The sequence below is a fragment of the Erinaceus europaeus genome, chromosome 1, assembly GCF_950295315.1.
Source record: "Erinaceus europaeus chromosome 1, mEriEur2.1, whole genome shotgun sequence".
Lineage (NCBI taxonomy): Eukaryota > Metazoa > Chordata > Mammalia > Eulipotyphla > Erinaceidae > Erinaceus > Erinaceus europaeus.
In genome coordinates, this window is record NC_080162.1 from 116,011,981 (window position 1) to 116,029,087 (window position 17,107).

Here is a 17,107-nt window from a genome sequence, read left to right on the forward strand (position 1 = left end):
AGTGTGGGCCACACTGAGCTACTGAGACCCCTCTGTCCTCTCCCTACATCCAGCCCGGCCCTCCCTTCCTCTGCTTCTCCTTTCAGAGATAGTAGTGGGCTTCCCAGCAGTCCTCACCTCCACCCTCTTTGTGTCAGCCCCATAAGCTGGCCTGGAGCCACAGACGGGAGCTGGGGCTCTTGGGGGCCAAAGTGGGTGATGTGATGACAAGCCAACACAAAGAAAAGAAAAGCCAATTGACAGGGACAAATCTGGTGCACAGAGGCTATCATTGAAGGAAGGCCCTAGCTTACAGCTCAGTTCACATTGGGATGCATCCTGATGTGTGTCCCTGGGCAAGAGCCAGTGTGGGGGAGATGACATCCCAGGTTGCAGAGGTGGAGTGCCTAGAAGCCAGTCCTTCCCCAGACAGTCGCCTGTGTGGGCTGGGTTTTGTTGCTATGGGGCCCCTGGTTGAGGCCATGGTGTTCACACCCCTGCTCTGTTGCAGATGCCAACCCCTTCCTGAAGTCCGTGCACCGGTGCATGACCTCAAAGCTGCTGCAGCTCCCAGACAAGCATTCAGTCACAGCCCTGCTCAACACATGGGCACAGAGCATCCATCAGGCCTGCCTCTCGGCTGCCTAGCCACCACTTCTGCTGCCTGTGGAGCTGCCTGCTGGGAACTGTGGGGGCAGCTGGCAGCTGTGTGGGGGCCACAGGCACATGCCTCACATCGGACTTTTCTAGGTGTCGGCTTTCTTAGAAAGCCTGGGCTTAGGTTAGCTTTCTTGCTTTTATCTTCTGCCTTGGGGACCTGTCAAACATTTTCCTACACTTGTACAAGACTGGGACAGGTGAGCGTGGAGCTGGCTGCACTGGCAGTGGGGAGGGTCTTCTCCCACCCTGCATACCCCTTAGCAGCTCTCCCCAAGGCCTCCAGGACCCATGTCCATGTTCAGTAGCCTGGGAGAGAACTCAGGGTCTTGTTAGAGCATCTTGTGTGTGAACCAGAAAAATACTTCTACTGTTTCTATAGGGGAACATGGAAAACATAGGAAATCCTTAAACACACAATTCTCTAATTGGTTTTGGGTTCAGACAATGCCACCATTAGCATGTGGGGCATGCCACAGGGAAACTCCTAGATCCAGTGGCATCAACTGCATTGCATAGGGAAGACCGTCTATAAAAGGCTGCAAGTCTCCTGCCACTGGCTGGGCCTCATACCTCATGACATTCTCCCTTGAAGCCTTGGGGGCCCTCTCAGGCACTGTGAGGGCTCCTGGGGGTTGGGGGGAGGCAGGGGTACCTGGGGGTGGGATCCTGTACCTGGCACTGTACCCACTAGTTGAATGCTTGGGCCCACTCCTGGGTCAGGATGCCATCCTTGGAGCCTGGCGTCCTCAGAGGCACTCCAGCGAGGGCTTCCTGATGGGGCACCAGCCGGCTGGCCCTCTGGTGACAAAAGGTTCCCCTTTTTATATGTGCACTACCGTGTTAATCTGTGGTTCTTACAATAAATTTATTATTACTGAGCTTGTGAATTCATCACGGTATGGTCCCGCCAAGAGCCCACATCCAGTGAGGGGCAGTGTCAGCTGGGCTGGGTCTCTTACCTTGGAGATGGCTGTGGGTACCTGGACCTGAGTTCACCCTGATCAGCACTGTCAGATTCCTGTCCTGGTGCCTGGCAAGGTTCCCGCATCGCACTTGGGGGAGGCAGAGATGAGCACTGAGACTGGGAGGGCTGTCCTGCCAGGCAGGGACTGATGCTAAGCTGGTCACACCTGCGATCTGTCCAAAGCTGCAGTTAAGGAAAGATGGAGTAGAGTGCACCGACCAGAGTGTGGGGCCCCTGGAGACCACTGTTCTTCCATGGCCTTTGTGCACCATGTTTGCTGATAAGGCAAGACTGGTGCCTTAAGGGCAGACTTCAACCTCACAAAGGGCCAGAAAGGCCCCGGGGCCCCCCAAGAAGATGTGTCTAAGTTCCTCCTCCAGGGCAGCTGCCACACCCTGGGAAGCTGGGTTGGCTGTGTGTGGGCCCTTGGGATGCAAAGAGCAGAGTTAGGGAGACACGTCTCAGCAGTGCTGCCTGACAGCCAGTGAGAGGCAAGACTCACCAGTGGGAGAAATGGGCTTTATTTCCTGCCGCTTGCATGCAGGCTAATACTAAGTTCATAATGTTTTTCTTTTTTCTGTGTAAATGAAGACTAGCAAAATACCGAGCAAGAAGACAAGCATCTTCTCAGTTCCAAAGGCTGCTGTTTGCCTGGGCTTGGGCTCGACATAAACATTAGAATTCCTTTGCAAAGCTCTCTAGAGAGGATCAGCGTCTCCAGCTGCAGGCTGGGGCCTGGCTGCAGCCCTGCTCGGGGGATGGTGGCACTCAGAGCATGGAGCGGCGCAGCCGCCGGCTCTGCACCACCTGGAGCCTTTTCTGCCTCTCCGCAAAGTTACTCTTCAGGGTCTGCTTCAGTGCAGGCAGGATGGAGCGCTCAGCCATGGGCGTGGGGCTTAAAATCAGGCTAGGAGGAGCAGAAGGAGGGTCACTGTAGGCTCCCTGTGGGAGCAGGGCTGCCTGGACACAGTGCCAAGCCCCTGCCCGGCTAACAGCAGGCTCGGAGGCAGCGTTGCCCACCCTGTGCCAGTGGGGCTCACCATTTCTTAGAGACACCCTTGGTAGAGACTTTGGGGAACTGCATGGTCCCTGGGTGAAGGGCCTCCTGGTCCCTAGGTGAAGAAAAGTCAGCAGTGAGCCCCAGGTAACCAGGCCCCTTGGGCGGGGGGGCTGCGAGAGCACATGCCTGGGAGAACTCTGCCTGGCTTCCTCAGAATTGAACTTGTGGTTCCCTTCCAGGCGGGACTTGAGATGCTGCAGCTGAAAGGAAGAGAGAAGCACACAGTGGGGGGTGGGCGTCCAGCAGAGATTGCCCCCCACACCCCCTGCTGCCCCAGCCTCACCTCTTGGGCCTGCAGGAGGTTGGTATTCCACAGCTGGCGTATGATGACCTCGCACTGCTGGAGTGTGGTGGGCTTGCGAAGGTGAGGGGGCAGGCTCAAGGGGGCCCCCTGCTTGCCCTTGTGCTGACTGCCCGCCATGGAGATGGCTGCTGGGTTAAACATCTCGACTTCTTCCTCTCTGAAAGTCATTGCAGGGGGCCAGGCAGTGGCATACCCAATTAAGCCCATGTATTACCTACCTATTACCTACCGTATTACCAAGTATAAGAGTCTGGGTTCGAGTCCCTACTCCCCACCTGCAAGGGATCTGCTTCACAAGTGGTGAAGCAGGTCTGCAGATGTCTATGCCCCCACCTCTCTCTCTCACTCTCTCTCTCTTTCTCTCTCTCTCTCTCTATATATATATATATGCATATGTATATATATATTTATTTATTGGATATAGACAGCCAAAAATCTAGAAGGTAAGGGGAAGATACAAAAGGAGAGAGGTGGTCTGGGAGGTGGCGCAGTGAAAGGCTTTGGACTCTCAAGCATGAGGTCCTGAGTTTGATCCCTGGCAGCACATGTGCCAGTGTGATGTCTGGTTCTTTCTCCTATCTTTCTCATTAATAAATAAATAAAATCTTTTAAAAAAAAAAAAGGAGAGAGAGACAGACACCTGCAACACTGATTCAGCACTCGCAAAGATTCCCCCTACAGGTGGGGACTGGGTGTTCAAACCTGGATCCTTGCACTTTATGTGTTCAACCAGGTGTGCCACTACCTGCCCCCTCTTCCTCTATCTCCCTGTCCTCTCTCAGTTTCTCTTTGATCTATCTAGTAAAAATTAGGGGGGAAAAAGAAAAGAATGACCACCAGGAGTGGTGGATTCATAGTGCTGGCACTGAGCCCCAGCGATAGCCCTCATTGCAGCAGCATAGAGGGGCCGCGCCCACCCCCAGGACAATGCTGGGGGCTGGGGGCGGTGTCTACAGCCTCCTCAAGGGCCTGGCTGTGCTGCTGACCAGGAATCAAGTAGGGGTCTCCAGGGCCAACCGTGACCTGCACTCCTCACAGTCCACTGAGGGTCAGTGCTGTTGTAGCTGCTGGGCTGTCCTTGGCTGTGATCCCACACCTACCCAAAGGTCAAGAGGGAACATAAGGGCCACAGGCAAGCAGGAGCCTGTGCAAAAGACAGTAAGGTCCCTTTTCTGACCCTTTACAAATACTGCTTTCCAGAGAAGTCCTGTTGGCTCCCTGACTTCTAGTGACTGAGTGTTGTTCAAGGTGGAGCCTGGAAACCTGACTGTTCAAGACACAGATACCAAAAGGCCTGCTTCACCACTCATGAAGCGTTCCCTCCCCCCATAGGTGGGGAGTGGGGGCTTGAACTGTCCTTGTGTACAGTGATATGTGCACTTAACTGGGTGCTCCACCACCTAGCCCCATGAGCCCCTCAAAAGCTTTTGTTTCTTTAAGAAAACATGGGCTTACCCGTAACTAGCTCCCCTTATTGACTCAGGTCAGCTTATGGGCCCTGCAGAAACCCCCTACTCACCCAACCCCGGGATAGGATAAAGATTTTGCCCACCAAATGTGCAAGCCCAGTAACCATCCATTTTCAGAAACTTCGTTTATGCTGGAAACCTACCAATTATAATGGCAAAGCAGTCTGTCTGTTCTAGAGTGAACCACCCAGCAGTCCTGGGGCTGTGGAGCAGAGCAAGACTTACCTGACCTGGCCCTGGGCCCCGGAGGCTTTATCTAGCTTTTGAAGCAGTGTAGTAACCACAGGCTCCTCATCTAGGTCCGCCTTCTGGAGAACGTCAGCTTTTGAGTCTTGCTTCTTGCAAGAGGTGGGCTGGAGCCTGACCTTGCCTTGAGAGTTGGCTGTATGTCAGAGTGAGCCAGGACCAGTTACTTGCCTTGCTGCACTGTGCTCCAAGGTCAACTGCAAGCACCCATGACCCCCTGCCTCAGTTTCCTCCTCTGTTAGGGAGAGATGTTGCCTAGCCTCCCCCTGGTGGGCTGCTGGGAGTCACAGAGGGCTGAGGCTTCATAAAGCTGTGGGGTGTCAGCTCCCCTCATTCTGCAAAGGCTCCCCGTCAGGGCCAGCCCGCCTGCATTCTGCCTGCTTGGGGTGGAGTGCCCTACACCACATTCCTTCTGGAGAAGTACAGGGAGGCTCAGCTGGCACTCAATGAGGCTGCGTGCCACCCAGCCCAGCCCTGGGGATGGGGCTTGGGGGACCTTACACTCCATTTTCAGTCATGCTGCTGGCAGCCAGGCTGATCTGACTCTTGTAGCCACATCTCAAGGTCACTTGAGCCCTGACCAGCTGGCCTTTTCCCATCCCACCTGAGCTTTCTTCATTTGCCCCATGGATTGGCCAAGGTGTTGCCCCAAGGTCTGGCCAAAAGAGGCACATCCAGTGCAGATTTCCTGCTCTCAGGCTAGTGCCCCCATCAGCCACCCACCCACCCAGGCCTTAGCCCCAACAGGGCACTCACCATCACACAGTACTGGCACACTCACCTGACATCGTTGAATTTGAAAAGGACTTGTTGGAATGAAAGCTGGAACTGGATATGCTGCCTGTGGGGGGACACACCACTCAGCCCAAGATTGCAGCAGTGAGGCTTCTGACCTACCTCCTCCACCCCCAGCCTGCTGTGGACTGTAGGCCCAGACCCAGTTTCACAGGGAGCCCCCCACCCCCACTACTGGTGAACCACAGAAGACATGGTTTTTTTCCAAGGGTCCTACAGATACGGACATTAAAACCTGAAAGGAGGATGACATCTCTGGGACCTAAGGAATGGCAGCCCTGCTATTTGCCCAGAAAAGCCTGTCGGACCTACTCCATCCCACCAGATGAGGATCCGTGCCATCCCATTCTCTGTGTCTCCCAGGAGGGGAGATCCCTGGGCCTTCCATACTGGCACCACTCACCACTAGGACCATCTTCTGCCATCAGGCCTGACCTCAAAGACAAAGGGGCAGCCAGCCCAAGCCAGCCTGACCATCTCTAGGCTAGGGCTGGGGAGGCACCTCGAGATAAGGAAGGTCTCTCTCTGATCCCTGCCCGTCTCCACAGTGGCTGCAGAGGTGGCTTAGAGCATCCTGGAAAGAGTGTGAGGGACCTCAGGCACAGGGCAGCGGCTTAAGTGCCCTCTGCACCTAGTGCACAGACCTCAGGCTTGAGGCCCCCCCAAGACTGGGAACAATGGTGTCTGACCATCTAATCTCCCCACTGGGGTGGCTCATGTGGGCCAAAGAAACAGGGTGGGCACAAGCAGTCTAGAGGGGCTGTAGGCACCCAAAGGCCTCTGTCTTACCTTTCTTCGGTGGCTTCTGATTCATTATTAGTTTGTATTGGAGATCTGAAAGCAAGCACAGGCTCTCCGTGTCACTTTCGAAGCCGCAGGCACTTTGAGAGAAGTGCCCACGCCCTGCCAAGACCCTGAGAATCCTCACTCTAGCTGCTAACTGGCTGCTGGAACCCTGTCCTGTAGCCAAGCCTTTGCCTTGGGCACTCTGGGGCCAGGAGTGCCGCTGGCTTGTTCCTTGACCTAGAGCCCCAACCTGAGTCACGCATGACAGCTTCAGGACACCCACTCTACCATCCCCCCCTCCCATTCCAGGGACCAGGCTGAGTCACGATGACTGAGTGACATCTGGATGCAGGCCGACCTCATCCAGGTGAGGCATCAGGAAGGAGCAGTAAGGCTCAGGGAGGGGGGCCGGGTGGTGGTGTGCCCAATTAAGTGCACTAAGTGTAAGGATCTGGGTTCAAGCCCCTGCTCCCCACCTGCAGGAGGGACACTTCACAAGTGGTGAAGCAAGCGGGTCTGCAGGTATCTTTCTGTCACCCCCTCCTCTCTCAATTTCTCTGTCCTATCCAATAAAATGGAAAAAGTGGCCACTTTTTGGATTTGTAGGGCAGACACAGGAAGGGCAAAGTCCTGACTTAACGGAGACCCACTAGTCAAACAGATACTTGGCACTGCTAGATAAAAGTAGTAGGAGAAAACGGAATGAACCAGGCAGCTCAAGATGTGTGTGCTCAAGGCTCAAGGGAGCTAAAAGTTAGACTCTTCCCGGACAGCCTCGAGATCTGCTTCAGGGCTTACTTCTGGATGCGAGGAGCCATGAGGAGTATACAGGTTGGGGGGCAAGGCTCACTTGGATAATGTGCTGCTTTGTCTTGGGCACAACTCAGGTTTGAGCCTGGCATCCGCTGCACTGAAGGAATCTTTGGCTGTGGTGTCTTTGTCTATCTCTGTCTCTATCTGAAAAAGGCAGTTTAGGGCGGTGAAGCCACAATGAGTCTCTACCCACCAGAGTCTCTTTCCTACTACCCTGCTGCCCCCCTCCAAAAAAAAAAAAAAAATGGAAAGAAAAAGACAAAGGTCCCACCTGCAGGAGGAAAGTTTCACAAGTGGTGAAGCAGGGGTGCAGGTGTCTCTCCTCTCTACCTCCCCTTCTCTAAATTCCTGGCTGTCTCTATCCAATACAGTAATTTCAAAAAATTAAAAAATACTTATCCGGGAGGTGGCGCAATGGATAAAGCACTGGACTCTCAAGCATGAGGTCCTGAGTTCAGTTCCCGGCAGCACATGTACAGCACCAGAGTGATTGGTGCTTTCTCTCTCCTATCTTTCTCATTAATTAACAAATAATTTCCTTAAAAATATAGAAAAAGCTAAGAAGGCACAAACCTCAAGAAACAGCACACAGTCCAAAGGTGTCCAAGGAGGGGCTAGTTGGGGCCAAGTTTTGGGACCTGTGTGTCTGCCCTTGACCTGGGCGTTGGTGTATCGCACACGGTTTACTTTTACAAAACGCTCTTTGAAAATCAGGAGGTGGCTGGCCTGGTTACCTGGGAAATAACGCTGCCCGACCCCCCACGGTGGGTCGGACAAGGACGAACTGGTTTGATCTGGGTAGGACTGGGGACGCAAAGGGACAGAGGGCCGAGGCGTGCAGTCTGCAGTTCGGCCATGCCCCAAATCCTGCAGGAAGCACAGGCTCGGCTCCTGGGGCAGCGCATGGGGGTAGGTCTGGGTGTCGCTTAGCCCAAGGCAAAGGGCGCTCACCCTTGTTTTCCCGCTTGAGGTGCTCGATCTCCTCATGGAGCTTGACCAGTGTCTCCGAGTGCTGCTGCTGCAGGAACTGAAGACTCTTCTCCAGGTCCAGGATCCGCTTCTGCGCCTCGCCCAGTCCCGGCTGCGGGCCCTGCACCCCGCATCCCGGGAGGACCACGGTAGGGCGCTGGCGCGGGCGCAACAGACCCCGGGAACCCGGGAGCCCGGAGCTGGAGGGCCGCTGCCCGCCCACCGCCCCCACCCCATTCATGTCACCACTACTGCCGCCTAGACCGCGACCGCTGCACCCACTCAGTGGCCCCGCAGCCCCGGCCTGGCGCCGCGTTGCCATGGAGACCGCGACCGAGGGGCGGGGCGCAGAGTGCAAGGAGGGGTGTGTGCTGGGGTGCTGGCTGAGATTTATGGCGAGGGGACCATGGGATTAAAGGTCAGAGTTCTTCTTGGGGGGCGGGGAAAGAGACCCGCAGCACCAAAGACTGCCCTGGGGGTGGGTAGTTAAGGTTTTTCCTTTTTGTATGTCAGGGAGGGAGGGAGGCTGGAGAGAGCGAGTGAGCTGGCTGGTACACAGCACTGTGAGCAAGGACCCCGGTTCAAGCCCCTGACCCCCACCTACACGGGGAAGCTTCACGAGTGGTGAAGCAGGGCTGCAGTTATCTGTCTTTTCCCCCTCTCAAGTCTATACAGTAATAAATATATAAGAATATTTTTAAAAGACATTAAAATTTTTTTCCATCTTGTGGAAATGTTAACAACCCAGTGAATCGACATTTTCTCAACAGGAGTAGATAGCATAATGATTATTCAAAGAAACTAGTGTCTGAGGCTCCTAAGTCCCGGGTTCAATCCCCTGCACCACCTTATGCTGAGCAGTGCTCTGGTAAAAAACAAAAAACTGGGAGTCAGGCGGTAGCGCAGCGGGTTAAGCACATGTGGCGCAAAGGACAAGGACCAGTGTAAGGATCCCGGTTTGAGCCCCTGGCTCCCCACCTGCAGTGAAGCCCGTGAAAGCAGGTCTGCAGATGTCTATCTTTCTCTCCCCCTCTCTGACTTCCCCTTCCCTCTCCACTTCTCTGTCCTATCAAACAACGACATCAGTAACAACAACAATAACTACAACAACAATAAAAAGACAAGGGCAACAAAAGGGAAAATTAAAAAAAAAAAAAAACGGGGTTGGGCGATAGCCAGTGGGTTAAGCGCACATGGTGTGAAGTGTAGGGACTGGCCTAAGGATCCCGGTTCAAGCCCCTGGCTCCCCACCTACAGGGGGGTCTCTTCACATGCGGTGAAGCAGGTCTGCAGGTCTTTTTTAATATTTATTTATCCCCTTTTGTTGTCCCTGTTTTATTGTTGTAGTTATTATTGATGTCGTTGTTGTTGGATAGGACAGAGAGAAATGAAGAGAGGAGGGGAAGACAGAGGGGGAGAGAAAGAAAAGCAGACCTGCTTCACTGCCTATGAAGCAACTGCCCTGCAGGTGAGGACTCAGTGGCTCCAACCGGGATCCTTACGCCAGCCCTTGCACTTAACCCATTACCGCAGGACTCCCTGCAGGTGTCTTTCTTTCCCCCCTCACTGTCTTCCCCTCCTCTCACCATTTCTGTCCTATCCAACAATGACGACATCAATAACAACAACAGTAACCACAACAATAAACAAGGGCAAGAAAAGGGGGGGGGGAATAGCCTCTAGGAGCAGTGGATTTGAGCCCCAGTAATAACCCTGGAGGCAAAAAAAAAAAAAAAAAGGTCTGTGAGTGGGGCAATTCAGGTAGAGACACACAAAGACCCAGGCTTGAGTCCCTGGTCCCATCCTGCAGAGGAAAGCTTTGTAAGTGGTGAAGCTGGGCTGCAGGTGTCTATCTCTCCCTTCCCTTTCAATTTCTGCCTTAATTTATTATTGTGACCAGGGTTATCACTGGGGCTTAGTATCAGCACTATGAATCCACCGCTCCCAGAAGCCATCTTTTCTACTTTATTTTTACTTGACAGGACAGAGAAACTGAGAGGGGAGATAGGGAGAAATAAAGGTAGACACCTGCAGAAGCATCCTCCCTGCAGGTGTGGGGGGGTAGGTATCCCTTGTGCATGGTGATGTGTGCTTAACTGAGTGCACCAACACCCAGCCCCCGTCTCTATCCAATTAATGATAATAAAAAGGAAACTATTAAAAAAAAAAGAAGAAAGTTAAAAAAAGGGAAGGCTACGGAGATAGCATAATGGTTATGCAAAAACTTTTAGGCCTGAGGCTCCAAGGTCCCAGATTAAATCACCAGCACCACCGTAAGCCAGAGCTGAGCAGTGCTCTGGTCTCTAATACATATTAAGAGAAAGAGGGCTGTGGCCTGGGTGGCACCAGACTTTCATGAAGTCTTGAGTTTAATCACTGGCATCACATGTGCCAGAGTGCTGGTTTGGTTCTCTCTCCTCTCGGATTTTTTTTTTTTTTAAAGAATTTATTTATTTACTTATGAGAAAGATAGGAGGAGAGAAAGAACTAGACATCACTCTGGTACATGTGCTGCCGGGGATTGAACTTGGGACCTCATGCCCGAGAGTCGGATGCTTTATCCACTGCGCCACCTCTTGGATTTTTAACAAATATTACAAAAAAACACTGTATTTTATGGTCTGGGAGGTAGAGGAGTGGACAGTGTTGGCATCTCAAACAATACACACATCATATTTAAAAGATTTGGGGGCAGGTGGTGGTACACTCAGTTAATTAAGCAAGGACCTGGGTTTGAGCCCCTGCTCCCCACCTGAAGGAGGGAAGTTTCATGAATGGTGAAGCAGGTCTGCGGGTGTCATCTCCCTCTCAATCTCCCCCTCCTGTCAATGTCTGTCTTGTCAAATAAAACAAGGAAAAAAGAAAAAATGGCCATGAGGAGCAGCGGTGGATTTGTAGTACTGCACCAAGCCCCAGCAATAACCCTGGAGGCAATTAAAATTTTTCATTTTTAGGGCGGGGGTAGATAGCATTAATGGTTATGCAGAGACTGTCATGCCTGAGGCTCCAGAGTCCCGGGTTCAGTCCCCCACACCACAAATCAGAGCTGCACAGTGCTCTGGTGTTTGTCTTTCTCTCTGCATCTCTCTCTCTGAAAAAAAAAATCATTTTTAGTAGTCTTGGAGGTGACACAGTGAATAAAGCATCAGACTCTTAAGCATGAGGTCCCAAGTTCAATCCCTGGCAGCACATGTACCAGAGTGTTGTCTGGTTCTCTCTCCTCTTTCTCATAAATAAAATCTTAAAAAAAAGAAAGAAAATTAGTGGTGAGGGAGAGGAGTTGAGAGAAAAAAAAAAGAAAATTTAATTTTTATTAAACAAGCTTAAGGGAGAGAGAACTAAAGCATCACTCTGGTATATGGGATGCTAGGAACTGAACTTGGGGCCTCATGTTTCCAAGTTCAGTGTCCTACTTATTGTACCACCTCCTGGGCCCAGCTTTATATATTTATTGAGAGAACCAGACCAGCACTCTGGCACATGCAATGGGGATCAGACATGGGACATCATGCTTGAGTCCCATTGCACCATAGATAAAAACCCTAAGATTTCTTATTTTGAGCCAAATGGAGTTAGCTTTCTTTTTTTTAATGAAAGCTACACAAATCATCTTATGCAAAGGTGGTCCTGCCTGACCTGGATCCCCAGCATAGGTCAAGGTGTCACACATCAGGTGGTAGACAGCTCAGCGACTAGTGGAGGCACAGGGCACTTTTGAGTATCTTGCTTTTGCTTTCTGGTGATATGTTTCTGAGTAACAGGAAGAAAAGTGTCAACAAGTAGTGTGTGCTGATAGTAAGCTGCTTCCTTGTGGGCAGGGGTGTTGCATGGAGGCCATGACCCCAGGCTACCACCTCAGTGTGGACATACCCCTTCTTTTGACTTACTGAGTCTGGTAACAAGTTAGATGTGAGTGCTAGATGAAGAGACTCACATTTCCTGTTCCCATCAATTCTGACTCAAGCAATCAATCAAAACCCAGGGAAAGGAAGACACTTGACACACAAGACTTAGCTCCTACCTACAGAGATACAGAGGTTACACAGGCTCCTGTACTGAATATGGGGCCCAGATCAAATTAATGGGGTTTACAGTTAGTGGTATTTATATACTTTTCCCAGATTTGGGAACTACTTTCTTGACCCAGCTTTCTAGTCCTATTTCCAACTCTGACACCATCTCCCCGGACAATACCTTTGGTCTACCTGAATGTTAGCTGTCAGGCTCACTCAGGCAAAAAAAAAAGTCATGGGCCCCTTGGAATAAAACCTAAAACAGACCTTTTCCCAAAATGGAGACTCCAAATCTCATCTGCTATATTCTTGCCTCTAGATTCCAGATTAAACAATTTGTTCTTTATGTCTTACTGCTTTTTCAGACACCAAGTTGCAGATGCTACCATAATTCCAACCTGACTCCGCCAGGGCAGACAACCTCATCAATGTACCTTGGAACCTTGTTTCCCCAAAGCTTTGCCTCACTAGGGAAAGGGAGACAGGCTGGGCATATGGATCAACCTGACAATGCTCATGTTCAGTGGAGAAGCAATTACAGAAGCCAGACCTTCCACCTTTTGCACCCCATAATGATCCTGGGTCCATACTCCCAGAAGGATAAAGAATAGGAAAGCTTCCATTGGAGTGTATGAGATATGCAACTCTAGTTGTGGGAAATGTGTAGGGAAAAAAAAAAAAGACTAGCTCCTGTCCAGAGCTCACAAGAGGTGGTGAAGAACACAGCTCAGTTTCCAGCTGTCTTTTAGAAGCCACGAAGGCATCATATATTCCTGGATTACCAGTGGCAACTCTGCTTTGCTAAGAAGACAGAACTCACACAGACCCAGCATGGATCTCCCAAACTCACATACAGGAGGTAACCCGTTTCCATGATGGCTGTCTCAGTGTGTGTGTGTGTGCGTGTGTGCGTGTGCGCGCGCATGCGCGCGCCTGCCTGGGCCTGCCTGCCTGGGCTTGCTGCTGCTACACGAAGTGGCGCCATCACTCTTCCTTCTGGGTGAGTGGCCATACCTACAGGTCACGAGTGCTCAGGGTGTCTTGAAATGCACAACCTCACAGGTAGCTGAGCCCAGGCATCAGGAAGACTTAGGAGCAAGAACAGATTTATTCAGATCCATGGTTGGTTACAAGTTTGGTTTGATTTTGGGTCACAGGCTCCCAAATACCATTATTTTGAGTTCACATCAAAACACAAAGCCCAGTGTTTCATCTGAAAACTTAAAAAAAAAAGTTTGGTTGTAAAATCACATTGGAATGTGGTTCTCTGTCATGTGTCATCCACAGGATGAAGGAAGATGTTCAAGACCCCAAGGCAATTTTTGACAGTAAACACATAGCTGCTATGTAGTCTGAATATCTGCATTACTGAAAGGTTCCTGTGTCTCTGAGCACTTGATTTTACTGAAGGAACAAGCAGTGCTTTTGACTATCTTTGGCTGTAGAGTAGATGCCAGCAGGACCCAACTCTGGCAACTGTGTTGCATCCCCTGTGCCCGAGGGACCAGAGCCCACCAGGGACAAGGGGGACATTGAGCAACATGTTTGGCAGCTTGTGGGCCAGAGGGAGCTTAGAGGTGGGGCACTGACCCATGGGCATCTATGTTCCCGAGAGACCTTTTTCCTTAATTGTGGGATGACTCAGCCCAGGCTTAGAGTAACTGGGAGAACGTAACAGACAGCAGTCCTCACTTTGCCATATGTGGTAGTATATCTTAGTTTTAAAATTGGGAATCAGGGAGATCAATCACTATCTAATTTTTCCAAGACTCTCTTTCAGGGGCTTTGATTCTGCCTTGGATGCAGAGGCTAAGCTACTGTCCTGACGATACTCAGGGTGAGAAACCCCACTCTCTCTGCCCACCTTGAGGACAGTGGCCAGCAGCACCCAGCCAGCCCTCCTGAGGAAACCCTGACTCCTGAGCTTCAATGAATAAAACTAAAATGGTTAAAAAGAAAGGCCTCAAGAACCATCCGGCTACAGAGCGGCTAGCAGAGGGGGAGTGCCCAGATGATCCCTGTCCCAAGCCCTCCGGCTCTAGCCTAGTGTTTTCTAGCCGAGCCCAAACTGAATCCTTTTCATCTCAGGTTCCCTCCTGGAGGGGCTCCATGCATCAGAAAAACACCCCTTGAAGCATGAAAGTGATAGGACTCAGGCTTGGAAGTGGTCTCCTGGGTGCAAGGGAGGGACCACCCAGCTATCCTGTTTTCCATGGGGACAGTGCCTGAACTGTGGTCAGAGCTGGTGCAGCTTGCCTCGCTCAGTCAGCAGTGTCATGGTCACGGCATAGAGGAGGTAGCCCAGAACAAGAAACAGAGAGCATGGCAGGGGCCCAATGCAGAACAGAGAGGCCACAAAGAAGACAAGCAGCAGCGACAGTAGTGTCCTGTAGCTGCCCAGGAATCGCAGGCTGAGCCTGGGGCCACGAACCCGGTTGGTTCCACACCCTCGCCCCACAGGACTCAGCAGGTGCTTGTCTGCTAGTCCAGGCTCCATGAGATGGTAGCGACAAAAGCTGCCGAGGAAGTCAGCACGGGAGCACAGGGCTGTCATCTCACCTGCAAACTAGAGCAGAGACACAGGCACTGTGAGAGTGGGCAGGAGCATGCTATGCACTCCACTGGCCCTACCTAGAAGAGTGCTTAGCTGAGGGGGCAGCTCTCCCCCTCACTTACCTTTTGGTTGATGGCAGAAGACAGGCGGAAGAGCACACGGACTAGACCTGCAATCTCATAGCTCCGGATGGGCTGCAGCTCTGAGTCTCCCTGGTATTCGATGTCAAACTTCCGCAGTCCGTTGATGATCTGGAAGTGGCAGGAGAGGTACCAGGTAAAACTAGGCCAAAGAGAGCTGAGAAATTTCAGTTTTGCAAACAACTTAAAGGAGCTGTCTCTGCTTAGGGGCATAAGTGAGGGGTAGGGGTGGGGTGGCAAAGAGACTGGCAGGACCAAAAGCAGCCAACTTTCCCAGAAAGTCCAGGAGCCTCCAGGTTCTTCTTACCTGGTAACGGCCCAGGGGTGTGAGGATGAGGCCATTCTCTCCCACAATGCAGTCTGGGAGCTGTTTCTTTCCATTTTCATCCTGAGTTGTCCCCAAGGCAAGTGTGAGGTGAGCTAGCTGGGCCTCACTGAGCTGCCAAAGAAACAACTTGCTTGGGAGTCCGGCGGTAGTGCAGCGGGTTAAGTGCAGGTGGTGCAAAGTGCAAGGACTGGCATAAGGATCCCAGTTCAAGTCCCCAGCTCCCCACCTGCAGGGGTGTTGTTTCACAAGCGGTGAAGCAAGTCTGCAGGTGTCTGTCTTTCTCTCCCCCTCTCTGTCTTACTCTCCTCTCTCCATTTCTCTCTGTTCTATCCAACAATGACGACATCAATAACAACAACTACAACAATAAAAAAACAAGGGCAACAAAAGGGAATAAAATAAATAAATAATAATAAAAAAGAAACAACTTGCTTTTAGATTCAAGGTGAAGGGAGACTAGTCTTCACCCCACCAGATCAAACAACAGCGAGACTCAGAACAGAAGGCCAGTGTTGGGTCCTGTGTAGAAGGAACCATGATGGGCCCTGGAGTGAGGCTGGTGTCATGTGAGGGAGAGGGTGAGGTGGGGGGGGGGGGGATATCAAGGCCCAGGGAAGAGACAGACCCACGGCTCATACTCGGAACATCTGGCACAGGTACTCCAGGGCCTTCTCCAGGTATTCGTCTGTCTTGCGGATGCTGTCCAGCCCCATCTCATCCAGGTCGTTGGCTGGGTAGGAGCCATTAGAGTCCATAGAGCTGAAGCCCAGCCATGACAGAAAGGGGCGGCTGGCTGCGTTCTCCCCACACTGATCAGACATGGACTTGGCAGTTTGTTTGGCCTGTGTGATGAGCTGAGCAAGACGTAAGACCTACGGGGTAGAGAAGAGGGTTAGCTGGTCCAGGGAAGCTGCCTCAACACACCCAGTCACCAAGACCAAGTCTCCTCCCATGACAAAGGGTTTTTTTTTTTTCTAATTTTATTTATTTTTTATTTTATTTATTTCCTTTTGTTGCCCTTGTTGTTTTATTGTTGTAGTTATTACTGATGTCATTGTTGTTGGATAGGACAGAGAGAAATGGAGAGAGGAGGGGAAGACAGAGAGGGGGAGAGAAAGACAGACACCTGCAGACCTGCTTCACCGCCTGTGAAGCGACTCCCCTGCAGGTGGGGAGCCGGGGGCTCGAACCGGGATCCTGATGCCTGTCCTTGAGCTTAGCGCCACCTGCGCTTAACCCGCTGTGCTACAGCCCAACTCCCTGTTTGTTTTTTTAAATGAGCAATACAGAGAGGGGAGAGAGACCAGAGCAGTGCTCAGCTCTGGCTTATGCTGGTGTTGGGGATTAAACTCTGGAGCCTCAGGCATGAAAGTCTCTTTACATAACCATCATGCTGTTTCCCCAGCCCAGACAGGTTTTTGAAAGGTTTTTATTTTGGGGCTGGGTAGTGGCACACCTGCTGAGCATACATACTACCAGGCACAAAGACCCAGGTTCAGGTCCTCAGTCCCCACCTACACGGGACCAGCATCATGAGTGGTGAAGCAGGGATGTAGGTATGTTTCTCCACCTCTCTTTCCTTCCCCTCTAAATTCCTTTCCTATCAAGTGAAAAAAAAAAAATATATATATATATATGCAGGGAGTTGAATTGTTATGTGGAAAACTGGGAAATGATATGCATGTACAAACTATTGTATTTTACTATCAACTATAAACCATTAGTCCCCCAATACAGAAGTTTAAAAAATTATATGTATATAATTTAATTTCACAAGAGAGAGTTCCAAATGAGAGATTAAGAAAGAAAATTGAGGAGCTGGGTACTGGTGCACCAGATTAGGCACACATATTACCATGCATGAGGATCCTGGTTCGAGTCCCGGCTCCCCACCTGCAGGGGAGTCGCTTCACAGGTGGTGAAGCAGGTCTGCAGGTGTCTCTTTTTCTCATGCGCTTAACCTGCTGTGCTACCGCCCAACTCCCAAGGCAAAGATTTTTAAGGTCTTTGAGACAACTAGTGTACAA

At 51.4% G+C, this 17,107-nt stretch overlaps 3 protein-coding genes and 1 long non-coding RNA gene across 12 annotated transcripts in view; 2 read left to right on the forward strand and 2 right to left on the reverse strand.

The window, feature by feature from the left end:
• MED15 (mediator complex subunit 15) overlaps window positions 1–1,517 on the forward strand; it is a 70,187-nt gene extending 68,670 nt beyond the window's left edge. For all 5 annotated transcript variants that reach the window (XM_016192821.2, XM_007533784.3, XM_060194125.1 and 2 more), the window contains one exon: window positions 491–1,517. In XM_016192821.2, the coding sequence (XP_016048307.1) occupies window positions 491–627 (137 nt within the window). In that variant the 3' untranslated portion in view covers window positions 628–1,517. The remainder of the gene's footprint in view (window positions 1–490) is intronic.
• Window positions 1,518–2,108: 591 nt separating this feature from the next.
• LOC103123169 (coiled-coil domain-containing protein 74B) lies at window positions 2,109–8,371 on the reverse strand. 2 transcript variants are annotated; one of them, XM_007533808.3, is made up of 8 exons: window positions 8,028–8,371; window positions 6,267–6,311; window positions 5,464–5,523; window positions 4,662–4,818; window positions 2,947–3,124; window positions 2,790–2,863; window positions 2,644–2,715; window positions 2,109–2,510 (listed from the first exon to the last, which is right to left on the reverse strand). In XM_007533808.3, the coding sequence occupies exons 1-8, from the start codon at window positions 8,365–8,367 to the stop codon at window positions 2,372–2,374; spliced, it is 1,065 nt and encodes a 354-aa protein (XP_007533870.3). In that variant the 5' UTR covers window positions 8,368–8,371; the 3' UTR covers window positions 2,109–2,371. The 2 variants fall into 2 exon arrangements, with proteins under 2 accessions (XP_007533870.3, XP_016048304.2); XM_016192818.2 differs by lacking the exon at window positions 6,267–6,311.
• Window positions 8,082–17,107, forward strand: part of LOC132539424 (uncharacterized) — a 279,884-nt gene continuing 270,858 nt past the window's right edge. The window contains exons 1-2 of the long non-coding RNA XR_009550708.1: window positions 8,082–8,194; window positions 12,424–12,961. This is a non-coding gene — a long non-coding RNA (uncharacterized LOC132539424). The remainder of the gene's footprint in view (window positions 8,195–12,423; window positions 12,962–17,107) is intronic.
• Window positions 13,148–17,107, reverse strand: part of SMPD4 (sphingomyelin phosphodiesterase 4) — a 28,443-nt gene continuing 24,483 nt past the window's right edge. For 3 of the 4 annotated variants that reach the window (XM_007533781.3, XM_007533783.3, XM_060194160.1), the window contains 4 exons: window positions 15,719–15,952; window positions 15,060–15,191; window positions 14,735–14,863; window positions 13,148–14,624 (listed from right to left, as the gene is read on the reverse strand). In XM_007533781.3, coding sequence (XP_007533843.1) covers window positions 14,295–14,624; window positions 14,735–14,863; window positions 15,060–15,191; window positions 15,719–15,952 — 825 coding nt within the window. In that variant the 3' untranslated portion in view covers window positions 13,148–14,294. Of the gene's footprint in view, window positions 14,625–14,734; window positions 14,864–15,059; window positions 15,307–15,718; window positions 15,953–17,107 lie in introns of those variants that run through there. The other variant, XM_060194167.1, reaches the window with a different exon arrangement.

Coding starts and splice junctions, on each gene's coding strand:
- LOC103123169 (XM_007533808.3), bottom strand. CDS start 8,367: ATGGCAACGCGGCGCCAGGCCGGGGCTGCGGGGCCACTGAGTGGGTGC. Junction 2,864..2,946: donor ACCTCCTGCAGGCCCAAGAG/GTGAGGCTGGGG, acceptor TCTTCCTTTCAG/CTGCAGCATCTCAAGTCCCG. Junction 2,716..2,789: donor GCCAGGCAGAGTTCTCCCAG/GCATGTGCTCTC, acceptor TTCTTCACCTAG/GGACCAGGAGGCCCTTCACC.